This window comes from Pleurodeles waltl, chromosome 11 (genome assembly GCF_031143425.1).
Source record: "Pleurodeles waltl isolate 20211129_DDA chromosome 11, aPleWal1.hap1.20221129, whole genome shotgun sequence".
NCBI classification, from domain to species: Eukaryota; Metazoa; Chordata; class Amphibia; order Caudata; family Salamandridae; genus Pleurodeles; species Pleurodeles waltl.
Genome location: NC_090450.1, coordinates 270,919,672 through 270,938,263, shown reverse-complemented (window position 1 = coordinate 270,938,263; position 18,592 = coordinate 270,919,672). Strand labels below are relative to the sequence as shown.

The following is an 18,592-nucleotide window of genomic DNA, read 5'->3' as shown; positions in this document are numbered from 1 at the left end:
AAAAATTTGCAAATCCAGAACAACTTTGGATTTCTTTTACATTGGCAGACAGTTATTCAGTGAGGACTAGCCCTTTCTTTAGTGCCATAGATATACCAGATGTATTCTACCTGAATCCCAGTTACTCAATCTCCTGTGTCCCAAATTTGCATTTTTCATGCTGACATGTTGCTGAAGACTTGATAATACCAAATTCACATGTTCTTGATTCTCAGTAGGGTGTCAGAAAACGAAAGATCACCCAGCTAAATCTGAACAAGATGATTCAAAACATCAGAAAAAATCAATCAGTCAAAATGTTGAGCATAGAATCTGTTTAACAAGACCTTTTTAACCAGGTCACCTCTCCATCATTTCTGGTATATTATACTTGCTTGCGATATCTAATAGTATTATACAATATGGGGTGCGGTAAGCCTTTTTCCATTTGTCAACCTCTCTTAAATGCAAATAATGGCTAGCACCTCACAGACCAAGCTTGTTAAATATCTGTGCTCATTGTATTAATGCCAAAATGTATTTAACCAGTGTTAAAGGAAAATGATCCTTCATTGTAATTTTATTTAACACAGTATAGTCAATGCAGATTCCAAAATGTTGATCCTTTTTTAGAACAAAAAATACACATGCCCCAGCTGGAGAGGAGCAACGTAAATGAATCAGTTTTGCAAAAGTTGAAAAAAAAAAAAAGAAAAAAAAAAAAAAAGATTGTGTTTGTTTACGTTTAAACACATGCTTTATTCGATCAATCGATCATCAAAGCAAATATACAATAATAATAGTAGGAATAAGAATAAAACCAATGATAATAATAATAATAATAATACATGGGTAAAAATATAACATAACATAAGTGCCTAAAAACATGATCAATTAAAATTCTCAGTACACATAATACACATAATGCAGTTTCAGCCCCCTCCTGCAGTTCTTTTAAAAGTGAAAAGTAAAAAGTAGGGCTCTGAATTAAAACACAGTCCTAGCAATGGAATTGCGTATTCGCCATGCTACTACTAAATATTTACTGACAGCAAGTATTAAAACCGTGGAATGATGACTTTTTAGGATCCTCAGAGCAGAGGCAGTCTCTTATCCCCATTTCGCGACAAGTGTGACGGATCCACTTAGACCTAGGAAGAGAGTAAGCAGGGCAAAAAAACATAAAATGTTCCACCGTTTCTTGATTTTGCACCACAAACCGGGCATGTACTTGTATCTGTTTTTGCACCCCATTTGCACATCAATGACTTCAGCAGCAACGACCGGAAACGGAATCTGGCATATAAGCTTTTACTGAGAATGTCAGGAATACTGTCTAGATATGGTTCAAATTGTGGGTACCACTTAAAATCTGTAAAACGATTTGTTAAGGTGCCATAGGTTTTGTGGGTGATATAATCATTGCGTACATAGGACCAATATATGCATTTCAGTACAATGGAGTGAGCCTTTTCTAGTTTGTGGGGTTCCTCCCAAAAATGGCTGAGGCCAAGTTTATTAAACCAACTGGATACATGTTTAACCCAAGGAATAGAGGTTGAGTTGGAGCACAATAGCAGGTCATGGAGTGAGGTCTTATAAACATCTAATTCAGGGACAGTCCATAGTCTTATCCAATATAATAATGGTCTTAAAATAATGAGATCGGCTATGCGTCTCAGGCCCAGATCTAAGAGCAGTGGTATCAATGGAGTACTAGAAGGACAGGCACACAAGGACCTCGCGAAACTGTTCTCACTGATAGTGAGCCTGTTACAATCAGAAAAACCCCAGACCTCTGCTCCGTATGCGGCGGCACCCTGTGCTCTGGCAATATAGATCTTAATTGCCGGGGAGACAGTTTTTGCTGTTGTACCCCTATAGAAACGCAGGATTGATGCTGCACCGTGCTGCAGGCGACCCACACTTTTATTGATCTGTTCTGCCCAGTTCAGATTATCAGTAAACCTTATACCCAAATAATCAATGGAAGAAACCTTATCCAGGAGGTTCCCTTCTAAATGGATAGTACATTTCTTCCGCACTCCTGAACGGAACGCCATTAACTTGGTTTTTTTATGGTTCAGCTCTAGGCCGTGATCTTGACAAAAGGAGTTAAATCTATTGATAAGAGTTTGGAGGCCCATGGGAGATTTAGAAATAAGAAGAGAGTCGTCAGCGAAAAGAAGGATTGGAATTTTTTGGGCGCATAAGGTGGGGGCATCATTCTGGCACGTCATTAAAACCTGTACAACCTCATTGATAAAAATAGAAAATAAAAATGGTGCCAACACACAACCCTGTCGAACGCCCCTATTTATGGGGATTTTGTCCATTAGTTCACCTGAGTTTCCCCATCTCACCTGCGCATATGTGTCCTCATGCAACCGCTTCAGAAGTTGGATTAAATTGTCTGGAGTCCCTATTTTTTGTAGCACCTCCCACAACTAGATCAAATGCTGATCTCAAATCAACAAAAGCGATATATAATGGTTGTTTTGCCAGGGCTGTATATTTCCAGTACAGAATGGCCAATCTAAAGGCCTGATCTACTGTACTTATCCTTAGTCGAAATCCAGCTTGAAGAGGGGAAAGAATATGGTGATTTTTGGCCCAATGGGTTAATCTACCTAGAAGTTGCTTGGCAAATATTTTTTGGGATGTTATCGATTAGACTGATTGGTCTATAGTTTGTCGGGAGGTTTGCATTACCCTTTTTATGGATGGGGATAATTTCTGCTGTGCAATCCCCCATGTTTGAAAGTGGGTGCAGTATCCAGGTCAGAGGGCATGCGGCCATTGCATGCCCTGAGACCATGTTTCAAACAAAGGGATGCCAATTGGATAGCTACACTGGAATTAGGACAGTTGTTGTCACTAGTCAGCTGTGCAACCCCCCATGTTTGATCTTCATCCTCCGTGAGACCAGTTAGTATCACAGAGGGTTCAAAAGTGCAATTTACATCCCCGGCTATTATTAGGTAGGAGGTTGATTGTAAGGTGTCTAGAAAATCAAGAAGCAGTTTTAAAACTTGGGACTCAACCCCTCGCGAAACCGAACGGGCATAGACATTGACAAAGATTATGGTCAAATCCTGTTGGAACGTGATTTGTAGCCCCATCAGGTCTGGGCTATCAAACTTTAGTGTCTTGTATGTACACTGCGCAGTTTTGTTTATTAACATCAGAAGTCCTCCTTTGGCTCGACACGTCAGTTTTGTGGAGGGTTGAGCAGCCACATTAAAGGAAAGAAACCCTTCCATGTCGTGGGAATCTGCCCCCCTTCAGCAATTTTATTGGAGAGTGTGTTGATGTACCAGGTCCAGACTATTGGTTCTGACGAATAAAGGTCCCCCGGAATTTTGTCTGGGCCCGGAGCTTTCCCAAGTTTTAGCGTATTAATGGCATCGGCTGTTTCCTTGGTAGTAAAGCGGATATGGCTCTTAGAATCCTGTGGACCCCCTACGAGGGGAGCTGGCCCGTGATGCTCATCAGGAGCCAGGAGATAATCTTGGCCTGCTTCCCCTGTAACTGAAATTGTGGGGGGTCTCAATTTTTCCATATAGGCCCGAAAAATGCTCGACCCATCTTTCTGGCTGTATATGGCTTCTCACACCAATCCTGCCCTCTTTCTCCCGCTTACCTAACAATTCCCAAAACAATTTATTGTTGTTGGATTGTGTAGCATCCAACAACTCCTGCCAGGTGGTGTCTTCCCAGATTTGTTTTGCTCGGGTAATGGATTCTTTATAGATACATCTAGCTAGTTGTATTTCCCCATGGGTTCCTTCCATGAGGGCACCTTTTAATCCTTTCTTGGCCGTATGACAGGACTCGTCAAACCATGAGCTAGAAGTAGCTCCTTGGTGTCTTGCCCCAACCTTCCTATAGAATATGCGTTGTAATCTAATGATCATATTTTCATGTATGGATAAGAAGGGGATATAATTGGAATCATAGTCACTATATGGAGCAAGGATGTCTATGAAGGCCTGATAAATCTCACTTACCAAATAAGGATTTGACTGGACCTTTGGCCACTTGACCTTAGTAGATGTGATGTTCATGGTAGGAATGGGAACCAAAGTAGTTTGTTTGTTCAAGGTCCTACCAAAAACATCGCCTGACATAGAGAGTAGCAAGGGATAATGGTCGCTTTCAGTTCTAACATCCACTTTCATATCATTCAAAAAGGGCCACAATCTCACATCCACTAGGAAATAATCAATTACGCTTGTAATTGAACCACGTTTGAAAGTGGGTGCAGTATCCAGGTCAGAGGGCATGCAGCCATTGCATGCCCTGAGACCATGTTTCAAACAAAGGGATGCCAATTGGATAGCTACACTGGAATTAGGACAGTTGTTGTCACTAGTCAGCTGTGCAATCCCCCATGTTTGATCTTCATCCTCCGTGAGACCAGTTAGTATCACAGAGGGTTCAAAAGTGCAATTTACATCCCCGGCTATTATTAGGTAGGAGGTTGATTGTAAGGTGTCTAGAAAATCAAGAAGCAGTTTTAAAACTTGGGACTCAACCCCTCGCGAAACCGAACGGGCATAGACATTGACAAAGATTATGGTCAAATCCTGTTGGAACGTGATTTGTAGCCCCATCAGGTCTGGGCTATCAAACTTTAGTGTCTTGTATGTACACTGCGCAGTTTTGTTTATTAACATCAGAAGTCCTCCTTTGGCTCGACACGTCAGTTTTGTGGAGGGTTGAGCAGCCACATTAAAGGAAAGAAACCCATCTAGGGTAATCAGCTCTTCGGCCCATGTTTCTTGAAAAAGACATATGTCTTGGGTGTTGATGTATGAGCACCAGTCAGTATCGTCTAATTTCCTCCCAAGGCCAGCTAAATTCCATGTCATAATTGATATGCCTTTTTCCTCAAAGACCGAGCTTAGTGGCTGTAGGTTGGGCCTCTCAGGAATCAACTCTGTGTCGGTAGGTCCTTCAGAAATCATGGGACTGGGTTCCGCTAAACTAGTCCCAAGAGTTGTTCCCTGGGCTATTGCCAGTCATACTGGGTTAAGCCGGATAGAGTCGGCATACCTGGACTGGTTACTAGTTACATTGTTGCATGAGTAACCAGAATTTAGTGGTTGGTCTTCCATCTCCAGTACTGTCTCTAAGGTAATATGTCCCCTTCTTTGTTCCATAAGATGGAGAGTTCGGTTATTGAGCAGAATAAGGTTTTCTGCCAGGGATCTATTATGAAACTCGATTGAAATTATGTCATGGGTAGACCCTAAAGGACACCACCGCTTAGTGTTACGAATATCTGAACGTATGACCGATAGACAATTTCTTTGGTGTCGTAACCAGTGGATTACTTTGTTAACCCTAGACTCATGATCCTCGCTGAGTCCTGGTAGCCATTTCGGGACTTGTTTTAAAAAGAGAATATTTGTTCCAAGCTTGAGGCATTGGGGGTTTGGCAATAAGACTGGATCGTGAGGAGGCCTCTGATAAGAAGGGGCACTAGGACAACCGGGGAAGAGTTTGGGAGCGAATAGGTCGCTGGCATTGGGTATGGCGTAGGACCTCCTGAATGGGAGATTGTCAGTCTGTTTACGGCTCTTTGACAGATAATTGGAGGGCCCTGGGGAGAATTTGTTAATAACACTATGGTTTTCCATAGTATCCCCCTCCTCTAGTGATCTTTTACTATGTTGGCTCGCCTGTGTAGTGTTGGATTCAGGGCATATTGCATTCCCATCCGAGCCAGCCCGATGTATCTTCCCCTTTTGGTGATTAATAACCTGGCCCCCCTGTGCAAGCCGGATTGATGGTGTTAAATCAGGCAATGTATGACCTACATTCGCCCCTTCATCCCTAAAATTGCGCTTGCATCCACACTCTAAACTCTCCCGAAAGCATTTGGCCAGTTGTAAGACCAGGGACCTAACTTCTTCTATTCTCTGTAGTATAAGGGCATTGCTAGGCTCGGTGGCGGGGTGCATTGAGAGGGAGGCGGGAACTAGTTTTGGGGTGCAGGGGATAGCCTCTTTGTTGATATCATCTGTAGTTGTATCAAAAACTCTAGAAGTTTCATCATCCTCAGCTAGGGCCTCAAACCGGTTTCTACAAGGTATGTTTGAGATCAGATTGATCGCAGAACTCGGTGGTATGACAGGATTAGGAATATTGCCCTCTATTTCCGCATGGGGAGATCCGCACCTATGCACCAATACATTTGTCATGTTTGTTATATCATTTGAAGGGAGAGTAGGTAGCAGGTGCGTTGTTAATAAAGTCGCACCATTGTTGGTCGAAACTGGATCCAGACTTTGGTCCTTTGACCTTTTCTTAAAGTAGTCTTGTATCTTCCCCGGTTGGACTGGGGCATTTTTTCAGAGAGAGGCACCATTGTGATTGGGTGAGCAATTTAATATCGCCTCAACCTCTTCGAACAACAGGTGTTTGTACATCTATGGCTGTTTGTCACCTGTTGGCGACAACTGGGCTCTGCAAGGGGTTATACCACCTCAGTGTTAACCATTGGAATTTCATTCACTGTCCATGTCAATTACCATGGATCTATTTGTTCCAGGTTAGAAACGTGGAATAAATTTAGCATGATCCAAGCCCTGATTCTGGCAGAAATCAGCAGACTCTCCTCGGAGGTCTGTGAATGGGCTAATATATCATACGAATGGGGCGTGTGATTGGGAACAGTCATAGAAAACGTACATGTGATACATGACTGAAAGAGAATGTCCATACACCAAATATCACTGACCTGAGCCTAAACCTTCTTCTCTTGCTTAAAGCGTAACTATGTATTGGAGCTCCCTCTCAACAGAACAGAATCCTCGCACTTCCCACAGAGGTGGCATGCTTCACCATGGGGCCCTTCCTGGCACTGGTCGGGTAGATCCAGGTGTGAGCTGCTACCTATAATAGGGAGCTCTAGGGGTATGTTTCGGGAGCCCTCCTAAATGTGATGATCAATTGACCTTGTGGGACTTAGGAGGAAGAGGGGAGAAAAGGTTATTATAAAAACGACCTTATTAATGAGCATAAGCAAACTTTATTCTAGTCTCCAATGGGGAGAGTTAAAATAATGGGGGTTAAGTCAACCCATTATGCAAGATCAACGTGTTTCTGCCCTTAAATTCCCTCTAATGAGGTTTATCATGTTCAATGTTGAGAGTACCTTGTTTATATGTTCAGTTCCCTTTCCCAAACCTTCAGCGGTTACAGAAAACATCCCATGTCTTTACAGCATCTACAGTGCTGAAATATAGAGAGTTGGAACATCCTTTACAACACAGTATTAACCACACAGTGCCTTTACCATTCAGCTTTTACCACACCTGCTTTTTTTTTTTGTGCTTTTACAGCGCATTCCTTTACCATGCATTGTAAATCTAGTTAAGGTAAGTATATGTACATATTTGTGTGTGTCTGTGTGTGTATGTGCAAACATACATTTAAGGGTTTAGGGGTGGGTAGGAGTACAGAGTGGTAAGGGTATTTCTAGGGTTTAAAGCAAGCTACGGTTACTGAGGAGTAACAGTATTTTTTAGGGTTTATAAGGGGATTGGGTTGTAAAGGTTTTTTAGGGTTTAGGTGTGGGATGGGTATTTAGTTGTAAGGGTGTTTTTAGAGTTGAGAGGTGGGAAGGGTATTTTTATGGAGACAGTGTTTTTAGGGTTTAGGGTTGAAAAGGGTATTGGGTTGTCAGATTCTTTTTAGAAGTGGGTAAAGCTCAAGGTAAGGGTAGTTAGTGGTAAGGGTGTTTTAGGGTTTAGGGGTGGGTAAAAGTATTGGTTGGAAATGGCATTTTTAGGGTTTGGGATTGATAAGGGTATTGGGTATAAGGGTGTTTTAGGGTTAGTGGTGGATAAGGGCATTGGTGTAATGGATAATTTAGGGTATTTGATGGAAATTTTATTTTTTGGGTTTGGGTCGGTAAGGGCATAGGGTGGTAAGGGTAATTAGTAAAGTAAATCAAATCAACTTATTTTTTAAAAATGGGGGGGGGTTGGGGGTCTCCTCCCTCAAAAACAATTTTGTGTGTGTGTATAATTCACTTACCTTATTTATGCTTACATGCGTGGTAAATTCATGCGAGGTAATGGCTGATGTGTGGTAAAAGCATGGGTTGTAACATCATATAACCATTGCGCTTTGCTGTTTATCACATGACTCTTCCTAAGCAGACGGCTCCAAGACAAAGACCTGAAGTTGATCACTAAATTAACATTTTTAACATAGCGATCACTCCTAGGTGAGCATAAATACTTTGTTCTTAACATTTATGAACAAAAAAAAATCACGTAGAATCTCCTATTTCTCAGAACTTTTGGCATTGTTGATAACTGTGAATTTGTGTTCGTAATTACAACATCTGCATAGTAGAGAACATTGATTTCGAAGTCTATTGCCTTTTGACATTTTAGTTTGTTTTAGAAGAGAAGGACTAAGTGTATGTGTATACATTGGATGAAAGGATAATACATTGATGGGAAGCTTACATATTTTTAGCTGTAGGATTTTTTTTATCTGGCTTAATTTTACCTGCACAAAAATGGCTGTACTTCAGCTAAGTTTATTTGAGCGTACACCATTGAAGTTTGTGTATACTGGCACAGCATATATAATCTCCTGATATTTACCTGTTTTCTCTGTCATCTTTTTATCTTGAAATTTAGGCAAGCCAATGATACAGCTCTTTCATAATGCAGATAGTGTATTCATACTATCACAGTATGTTTATCAGAATCACATTTCCTGTTCGTAAATAGGAAGTGACTGAAAACAAGTGATGTGTTGATATAAGTTGGTGAATATCCAGAAGTGGTTTTCTCCTAAGGACATGTTTGGTGAGAAATTAGAAAATGTTGTCTCCTGGATTGTGGTAATCTGGGCTGTTCAGATTTTTTATTTTTTACAATCAATAAATAAAGAATGGACGAACTTCAGAAGGTACCCTGAGATCATTATGTTTGGTAAATAAGAAGTTGAGAGACGGAGAAACCGATACAAAAAAAACTTACAAAGCATATATGCAATCCTTGTTCATAATTTGCCATTGAAAGGTGCATCCCAAATTGTATATAATTGTTTTATGTGCTGTTTACCTAAAACAGATATCATTAACATTACGATTTTTTCAAAATTCCAAATAAATTATTTTGCAAAGTTGGGACACCTTCTAGTTGCAACTTTTGTTTGCTACAGTTAACCAGTATGCATTTACTCTGACATCGGTTTTGCAGTCAAAATGTATATAGACGAGTCACCCCATAATGGGGAAACCACTTTACAAAGGTTTGGGTGGGTGGGAGTTTAATGGTTGGTCATCTAACGCTGAATTTAGCATACATAATTTCCACAAATTGATCAAAATGTGGTTATGGCTAAAGGGTTACTTGTTTATTGGCCAAATAACTGCTTTAACTACATCATTTTGCTTATTGACCATTTGTGTTTTGTATTTTAGGGAGCAGTTCAAATAATTTTCAGAGGGAAGCAGGACCAAGCCCAAGCTGAGGCAGAATATGTGGAGAAGTTTGCTAACCCCTTTCCCGCTGCTGTAAGAGGTAATGTCTTCCGGTCCATTTGAAATCTTTTCTACCTTTGCCATATGTGTCCTCTATTGAGGTCTGTGAATAACAATTTAACTGAACAACATTTGTTATTAAATTGTTTGTTGATGGAGTATTTTATGAGTTTGAGACAGATCATGTCGGGCCTTGCTTGGTGGTACTGCATGGTTACAGCAAAAGTTCCATGTTTTCACAACAGCCACTCTTTTGGCTGAGCATGTACTCAGTCCCACTGGTGTTTGTACTTGGATGATCATGTAGAAGACTACCTCACTTTAGGAAGCTGGCTATCTGTGTAGTGTACCAAATGTAGGGGTACACTATGCAGACAGTACAGGCAAAGATTTCAGAGAATAGTGCTAACCATTTGTTGAATACATAGTCAATAAATGAGATACAGACACTCAAAAAGGCACTCAAGCCCAATATTTAGAAAAATAGTTACTTTGTTTATATGATGTTTCAACAACAGAAGACTTCAAAGAAGATAAGTACTGTTCCAGTTGTATCAATGTTTTTGCAATATAGAACACTATTACTCTAATGCGCTTTCACGTAATAAGGACTTGAAAGTGCTTTTACTGCAAGGGGGTCTTTGCAGACAATTCTTGGTGGTCCCCTGTAGGTTGAATAGTGCTAGAGGGGCAAGGTCACTAAAAACACCAGCAGTGCAGTTTTACCTGCCCTGGGGCATCCCAGTGCAGTGATGCTGGTTGGATTGGGGCATTGCGAACTACACAGCTGGGGATGAGGGGAACCACTGAGAAAAAGACTGCAAAGGGGGACTAGAAACCAGTCTTGCAGCTCCCAACAGGTTGTTTAGTCAGTTGGGGTCCTGAGAGCAAAGAAATGCCATTGTATGTCGTGGACCCAGGCCAGGGGACTCGGGTGCAGCGGGTCTTTGTCATTGTTGCTCCGATGTGAAGGCGCCCACAGTTCTTGAGTGAACCTACAAAAGTGGGACAGAAGAGGGCAGCAGGGTGACCCTTGGTGATGTCTTCTGTGTTGCTGACGTCTCCTGATGTCTGGCCTTCTGTTTGGGTGTTGGAGTCCGGGTTGGACTACAAACAAGCTTTGGTTGTTGCAAGGTGTCCTGTACCCGACACGGGTGGATCCTGGTGTCTTAACACTTGAATGGGAGACAGGTTTGACTTCTTGGAGTACGGTGACCTTCTCCTGGCAGCTGCTGCATCAGTGACTCTGGTGTTCAGCAGAACGGTGTGCCGGACGTTGCGGTTGGTGCTTGCAAACTTCAAGTGGCTCCTCTACATCGGTGACTCCAATGTTCAGCAGAACGGTGTGCCGGATGCTGCGGTTGGTGCTTGCAGACTGCAAGTGGCTCCTCCACTTCAAGGGAGATGTTGACAAATTGATGAAGTGCTGGAGGCTCTCCAAGACTTTTGGAGATTGCACAGCTGCAGGACGAGTCAGGATGTCGCAGTTTTCAGAACAGGAGCAGGTAGGCAGGCAGGGTTTTGGGCCAAAGGTCCACCAGCATTTCTTGCTTCTTCAGCTCTTCTTTGTCCTCTTTTTCATGGGTCAGATGAATCTAATGTCCTGGTGTCAGGGAGCCACCTAAATACTCAATTTAGAGGAGTGTAGGTTAGTAGCTAATGGGCAACTTATCCCTGGGGTGACTACACCCCTTATATGACTACATCCTGTGGAAAGTGGGTATAATCCTGTCCCAGGATTCCTAGTTCCACCAAAAACGAGATGGTAGAACCCTTCCTCTTGTGTCCACTTCAGGTAGCCCACCTTAGGGATATGACTAGCCCAAATGGGAGACATGTCTCCTGAATAACTAATTTCCTGCCTGTCCTGGCGCCAAATAGGCCTCAGGTAAGGGGGTGGCAACTCCAAGGTCTGGGGAAAGTAGGGTGTATATCAAAGCTGGCAGGGTCTTTGAAGTCCCTGGTCTTGGAATGCAGATTCACTAGCCATCCTGCAGGAGGAGGTGATAAAGCCTTCTCGGGAGCAAGCATTGGTTCTAACCTCTGAGAGCATGGGCTCTCACCTCCTGGCCGGAAATATGTCTGTGGTGCCATGTTGGTCTGTGCCAGTCAGCCAGCACACCAAGGGTCTGACACGTTTCGGAGGACACCTCTAAGGTGCTCTCTGGGTGCATGTCAGAGTAAATCCAGGACTAGCATCAGTCCGGATTAATTAAGACAAGGTGTTTGATACCAAACACCTTAGGTTTCAATGGAGCCATTATGTAGCTGGGTAACTTGTAATGACGAGTGTCCAGTACATATCTTAAGATGACCTCCCCAATAGATTGAACATCACAGAGAGACCTACAGGCAAGCCTTATCAGCGGTGCTTGCTGGTGGATGCTGACTTTATACACGTGGGATGGGAATACCCCACAATCATTGCCTTCTGGTGCCAAGTGATGCTGGAACTAGAACATACTACCCACCCCACATGGCTTGGGAAAAAGGAAGCGTGTATGCTGGGCCTACATCCTAAACCATCAAATCACCTGCATAACTCAAAACTCCTGAGGGCTGTAAATATGATGTGAAAGATGGTGTTTTTTGGATACTGTTGGGTCCTGCTGCAAAAGATGATCACTTCCAAACTAGGGAATGACAGAGAATCAAAACAAGGCAATTAGATGACAGCTGAGTAGGGGTGGTCAGGGTTATCATTAAAATGTTATAGTTTAATGGACTGCTTAACCCGGCACAGTGATGATACCGTAAATGAACACAGGAACTGTGCACCATTTTCTAATGATGTACTTAATGAAATGTACAGTGTTAATACTCAATGCAGTTCTACTGCCTAATTTCCATATTACTCCTCTGATGCGCAACACTGGTTTGTATTAAAGGATCGCAGAAAGTTAAAAAGCAATGAAAATATTTAAAAATAAAAAATGAAGGACAGATGCAGATTTACTACATATGGGCCACTTTAAAAGTAACCACAGAGTAATGATTTCAGGGTAAAACTGAGTTTCTGCCCAAATTGGCATCTAAAGCACCAATACCACAAACACGTTTTACCACTGGTGTTTCAGAGGACAAATTATTCAGGTCATATCTTTATGAAGTTGTTGCCCAGAAAATAGCCTAGAAATCAGGAATGACAGCAATTTGTGAGAAAACACTGATTTCCAATGCTCTTCATCATTCCATAATAGCTTCATGTGGTGTCACTTTGTAATCCCATGGTAATTCCTCATCATGGGATTACTGCCACCTGGATTGCAGAAGTTAACGCACCACAATTGCCACAGTATCTGTAATAGCCCTGTTGTGCCTCATATGTGTGCCCACTCCAGTAAGGGAAAAGATTTGTCTTTTTAATTCTCGGCATGAGAGTCATTCTGTTTTGAACAGAATGCTATCTTCCGAATTCTAAGATTGTTTTCATTGTCTAGAAAATCCTAGAAATTTCGAAAAAAGCTTGGATCCTGTGTGCTTTATAGAAGACAAAAGTTGTGGATCATTGGTGGTGATGTTTCCTTCATTGTTCATTAAGCCCTATGTTTACACATTGAGAGAAGCGGCCGACTCAATGGAGGAAGCCTTGGGGCATTCCTATTTCAACCAATTTGCTTGAAACAGCTTTCGTTTTGCAATGAACTCTGCTGCACAAAGATATTTTAGGTTACCCATAGCCGTTGATGTTTCTCTGAGGAATCCTGAAGAACAGTTAACCTGGATAAATCAGATTTGTACTGTGAGGTTTGGTTTGGTCTAGGCAAGACAAATAAAAGGTGTGCCGCTTATTAAGTTCGATATTTGCCCCTCATTTTGTAAGTACCACTGGTGAATACCTGTGGAGTTGCTCAGCCACTCCTTCTATTTTCAGTGCTTCACGAGTGGATTACTTGCAGGTGTCACTTCCTTCCTGAGTGTAAGTGCCTAGTAAAATTTGTTAAGTACGTTTGCCATGTGGCTGTCTTCAACCACTCACAGCAGGGACTCCATTCAGAGCCCTCCCTACAAAGTTCTTTGATTGCTGACTTGTACAGATTAAGTTCAAATGTCGACTGTATGCTGGGAAAACAACCACTGTGTAGCTGACTAACATGCACCCTAAGACTATCTTCATCAGAAGGACATGTCACTCATTTTGCAATGACGTGGCTCCTGCAAATGTAAAGGAATCCATTAAAAAGGAAACATCCACTATGTGTTTCAGCTAAAGGATTTATGCTGGTCAACATTGTTTGTGAAAGGATTGTACAGTAGCCTTTTTTAATCTTGCCTATGTAGGTGTGTCATACCTTATTTGTTTTTATATTATTATGATAAAGTGACATATATAGGGTAAGACATCTGTTACCCTCAGAGGTCGACTTGGACCTTTGGACTCAAACAGGAGTGTGAAATCATCCAATCAAACAATATGAACAATAATCATCAAATATGACATCAAATAATTAACCTAATCAATTGGAGTCAGTAATTTAAACACACCATGACCTATGTGGCCATGAATCACCACACCAGTTTAGTAAAGTTTAAACATTTATTGCCCTTTGGATTAACAATGCTAAGATTACGTAAATCATGCACAAGACCGAATGATAGAAATACAGAAACATCACATGCTGTCCAAAATGCCTGAAGAATCTCAATCTAATCTAAGCATTTAATATTAAACACCCCAAAAGAACAAAGCAGAATAGCCACAGAGTCAAGTGAAAAATAGACACACAATACATTTAGTTTGTGGAGTTGAATAAAACAAAATCAGTTAATAAACAGCCAAATTTAGACATTAGGTCAGGCATCCCTAACTATTACTCTAATTAGAAGAATGTGTGGCCTTCATGCAAATGAAAAATAAGACAAAAATGAATTTGGAAAATGTCTAACTTTGGCGCTAACCAAAATAAGAGGATATATTTTTCTAAGGGAGAAAGACCTGCAAGAAAGACAAATGCACATTGGTCATACCTCTCCTAAATAGATCAGCAATCAGTATCTTCATCAGCAGAGCGCAGGAACATCAGGTCTTCAGGGAACAGCATCAGGACATGAAAGGGAAATAGTTTAGTAAAGTTAGGCCTAATATATCTGAACTGTTATAATCATAGAAATGAACTAAACAGCAGCATCTGAACAGAACTCAGGAAAATGAAAAACTGATTTATATCACCTAAAACCTTGCTATATTAAAGTCCCAAAAGTTACTAACTAAGCTTCTGTTGGACAGAATTATGAGGTAGTTTAGTTTACAGCCAGTAAAACATCATCTGCGCTTCAGATGTATCCCGTCACCCAGGATTGGATCACGCTGTCACTCCTATCTCTTCTGACATCAGCCTCCATACAAAAATTACATTTAAAACTGTATGGAAACATAATGTGCTTCCTGACAAAAATGAAACTTCAGTAAGAACAAAATATGCAACATGAAAACACTACATTGAGCACTGAGGTTCATTATTTACATAACAATTTTTCTTTCAAGGAAATATGACACCAGCAGTAAGAGGAGGACAGAAATTCCCACTGTGCAAGTCACACAGGATGTTTGAAAAAAACATTATTTTTCAGAATTAGCGTACCATTTTTAAAACATCGTCGTTGTGGAAAATTACTGTAAAGGGAGACCTTTAAACTAGTGCTAAGCATTAAGAATAAAACATTTCATATTTTTAAACCATTAACCTTTTAGTACATATTAATAATTATCTTTTTTTATTACATTTAATTATGATTAAGCAAAATACATTTTCATTAGACATTATTACTTCACATTAATACACATTGTTTATTTCCATATCAGTTACACATTTATTTTCTATCACACGGTTTTCAGTTAGGTCTTTTATTTTACGTTATTTCACATCATGTTTTAGTGACTCAATTTTTATTAATAATGTTTGCTCGCTAACACCTATATACCGTCTTGCTTTTTTATCAGTTTTGTTAAGTTTATAGATTATTATGTTTGGTACAATGCTGATTAGTTCAGTGTGTATATTTTACTCTTCAACTATACTAATGGATACATCCTTGTAATTTTTTATTAATCTAGGTTCACGTTTCTTACTGTCATACTGTATCTGATGCCATTGTTTTTCTTATTAATCCTGTGCTAAATAAACGTTTGGGTTGGTTTGAAACACAATATAAGTGGCATGGTACGTTTAAGCCACTGTACCTCACAACCATCTGAATCTTCTCCCTTATATAGTTCTGGTTTAACTTAATTAATTCATAGATCAATTGGTTGAAACCCTTGACGCCTTTCTTAAAATTAAATCAGCTTTTGCCATTATCTTTGCAGGATTTGTTGATGACATAATCCAGCCATCTACAACTCGAATACGCATTTGCCGTGACCTGGATGTGCTTGCCAGTAAACAGCAGGCAAATCCTTGGAAGAAGCATGCCAACATCCCTTTGTAGAAAGGATTAACGGTGAAATGAACATAAATATTGAGCACTACGAAAGGAGAAGTGACACCTATGCAGTGACCCCCACAACCTTGTTGTCCCAGTTATAATTTCTAGAAAAAAGTTCTAAAATGGAACAATGAATGTGAATGCATATTTGAAAAAGACTGAATAGTTAATGAACATGACTAGCCCAAATATAGTATAATGACACTTAGAAAGCCCTTCTATTTTTCCGCCGGGATCAAGGATCTCTTGATCAGTTGTGATTAATTTAAATAGAGATTTTGCAGCGATGTTTCATACGGAAAGTATTGAATTTAATTGTTCTTATTTCAGATTGAACTCACTTCCAGTATGGTTTGAGTTTCTTTGAATTATTTCAAAATAAAGATTTCTTAAATTTAACAGTTGTCTTTTTCAAACCATTCTGTAGCCTGCTGAGAAAGACCCTCTCTGATATGAAACCTTCCTCAAAGTGTAACTTTCACGGTTTTAAAGAAAGTGTTGAAATTCAAATTGCTCTATCCAGCAACAAAACTTCAGTGGTGGGGGTGGGCTGGCCTGCAGCCAGGCAAGTATGCCTTCTGCCTGATGAGCTCCCGGCTGGGACCCCAGTAACCAGTCTCCTGCTGCAGCTCCAATTCACATCAGAATTAGTGCAGTGAGGCATGAATGACATGACTCCTGGGGCAGCCTGAGTTGAGCACTACAGATTACCGAGCCACTGCATAGTTCCTGGAATCGGCTCCCACTGTGAACCCAAGTGGTGTCCGCCATTTTAGGCCTTCTCTGCACAACGCAGGATGGAAACAACGCAGGTGCTAAATTGATGCATCCAGTAAAGAAAAAGAGTACGTGCCTCACTGCATCGGTAGAGCGCTCAGCCTGTTCCCCGGGTACTTGTCAGGTATGCAGCACTCTCGGGCCTGGTACTGGGCACAGTTCTCACCTGCGTTAGCGCGTCGGTCCTTAATAAGTAAACTTACAAGGGGACGCATATAGGTCGATGAACCTTTTGACTCGTTTAAGATGTTCTTACCATAGTTCCAGAACAGGAACAATAATCAATACACAATAATTAATCAGCATTAGTTAATCAATAATCAATGGAGTCAGTAATTGTCACGCACTATGACTTTTCAGCCATGAATAACCACACCTTTAGTAAAGTTTAGTAAGTTTATTTCCCTTATATTAATAATGCTAAAGTCATGTAGATTCATCTCTATACCAAATGAAACAGATATGAAAAAAACACTGGGTGACCAAAGCGAGAGAAGAAACGTAACATAATCAAGGCTTGAATCACAACACATTCTAAAGCAACGATACAGATTAATAACAAAGTCATTTGCGATGAATTAATCACATACATCGAATTCAGCAAGATAGCTCGTCAAACATTTGTCCCTGCAATTTGTCTGTCGTCATGTGAATAGCCTCAGCTAACCCAGATTAGCATCAGCATGCGGGGCTTCATGCAAAACAAGTTAGAACACATAATTTAGAAAAAACTTCTAGCTGAGGAAAACTATTAAGACAGCGCAGTTGGTACCTAGAAAGAAAAGGAATAATAATACATTACGGTCACATTGTCATATCTACCTATCCACGGTCTGGGTCAGCAAGCAGAATCAGTCTTCGTCCTCAGGTCATCAGTCGATCAGCAGAACATCAGCCTTTCAGTCAGACAGTATGAGCCCAATGTCAGAATCTCAAATCTCTTCTTCTCTAAATATCGCAGTAATTCCCTAAACTTTTTCTCTAGTCTCATCATCTGTTCTCGAATCTTTTCCCTTTGTCACATTGTTTTAATATCAAAGTCACCCAAACTATCCCCTAATTCCCTATTGGTCAATTAATCATATGTTATTGCTCTACCCAATAATTTTTCTATACCAAATCTATGAATTCTAATATTTCTTTCTTCACACACCATTGATTGGTCCGCTTTACTATGTCCTCATCATCCAGCTCATCAGGGATTGAATTTGTTGCATCTTTGTCTCCAGTCAGTGTCTTCATTGTTCGCGTCCTGGGAAAGTACTTCTCTCACACATTACACATAGCTTGTTACAGTTTTAAGGACACTGTCTCTGTTAGTCGGTTCTCATGAAAAGCTTCTGCTAAACATTTTATTAAATCAATGAACATTTCACAGTTCGTTCACTCTGTCAGCATTTTCTATTCAAAGCTAAGAAATACAGCTTCTGCATGAGGCCTGGCAACTAGGCCAAGACACTCGCTAATAACCCTTCATAACCCTTAATATGACACATTACTACATTAATATAATATATTTTCTATATTTCATAAGTATTAATAATTATTTAGTACATTTCGTGAACAATGGTGGCCATTCTTCGAGGTCACAATTTCAAACGTGCACATTATTTTCCCCTATGTTGTTCATTTTCTACATAAGTTATTATTCAAAATACTTAAACACTCAATAATTTCTGATTAAGACATCTGCTTCAGCAATCCCTCCTCTGATGACTAAATGTGTCATCACTCTAATTACCACCCACAATTTTATAATTCGATTTCTTCAACATTTTGTCTTCTCCTTGAATGTTTCTTATAACTTCTTTCCCTTTTCTTCCCACCTCTGATTATTCTTAGACCTTTTCAATTTAATTCTCTTGCATTATTTGCATAATCCCCATATTCCTA

General features: G+C 40.5%; 1 protein-coding gene across 1 annotated transcript in view; it reads left to right on the top strand.

Annotated features, from left to right (window-relative positions):
- PCCB (propionyl-CoA carboxylase subunit beta) overlaps positions 1-16,321 on the top strand; it is a 238,766-nt gene extending 222,445 nt beyond the window's left edge. The window contains exons 14-15 of the mRNA XM_069213539.1: positions 9,437-9,536; positions 15,804-16,321. Coding sequence (XP_069069640.1) covers positions 9,437-9,536; positions 15,804-15,925 — 222 coding nt within the window. The 3' untranslated portion in view covers positions 15,926-16,321. The remainder of the gene's footprint in view (positions 1-9,436; positions 9,537-15,803) is intronic.
- Positions 16,322-18,592: the final 2,271 nt, after the last annotated feature.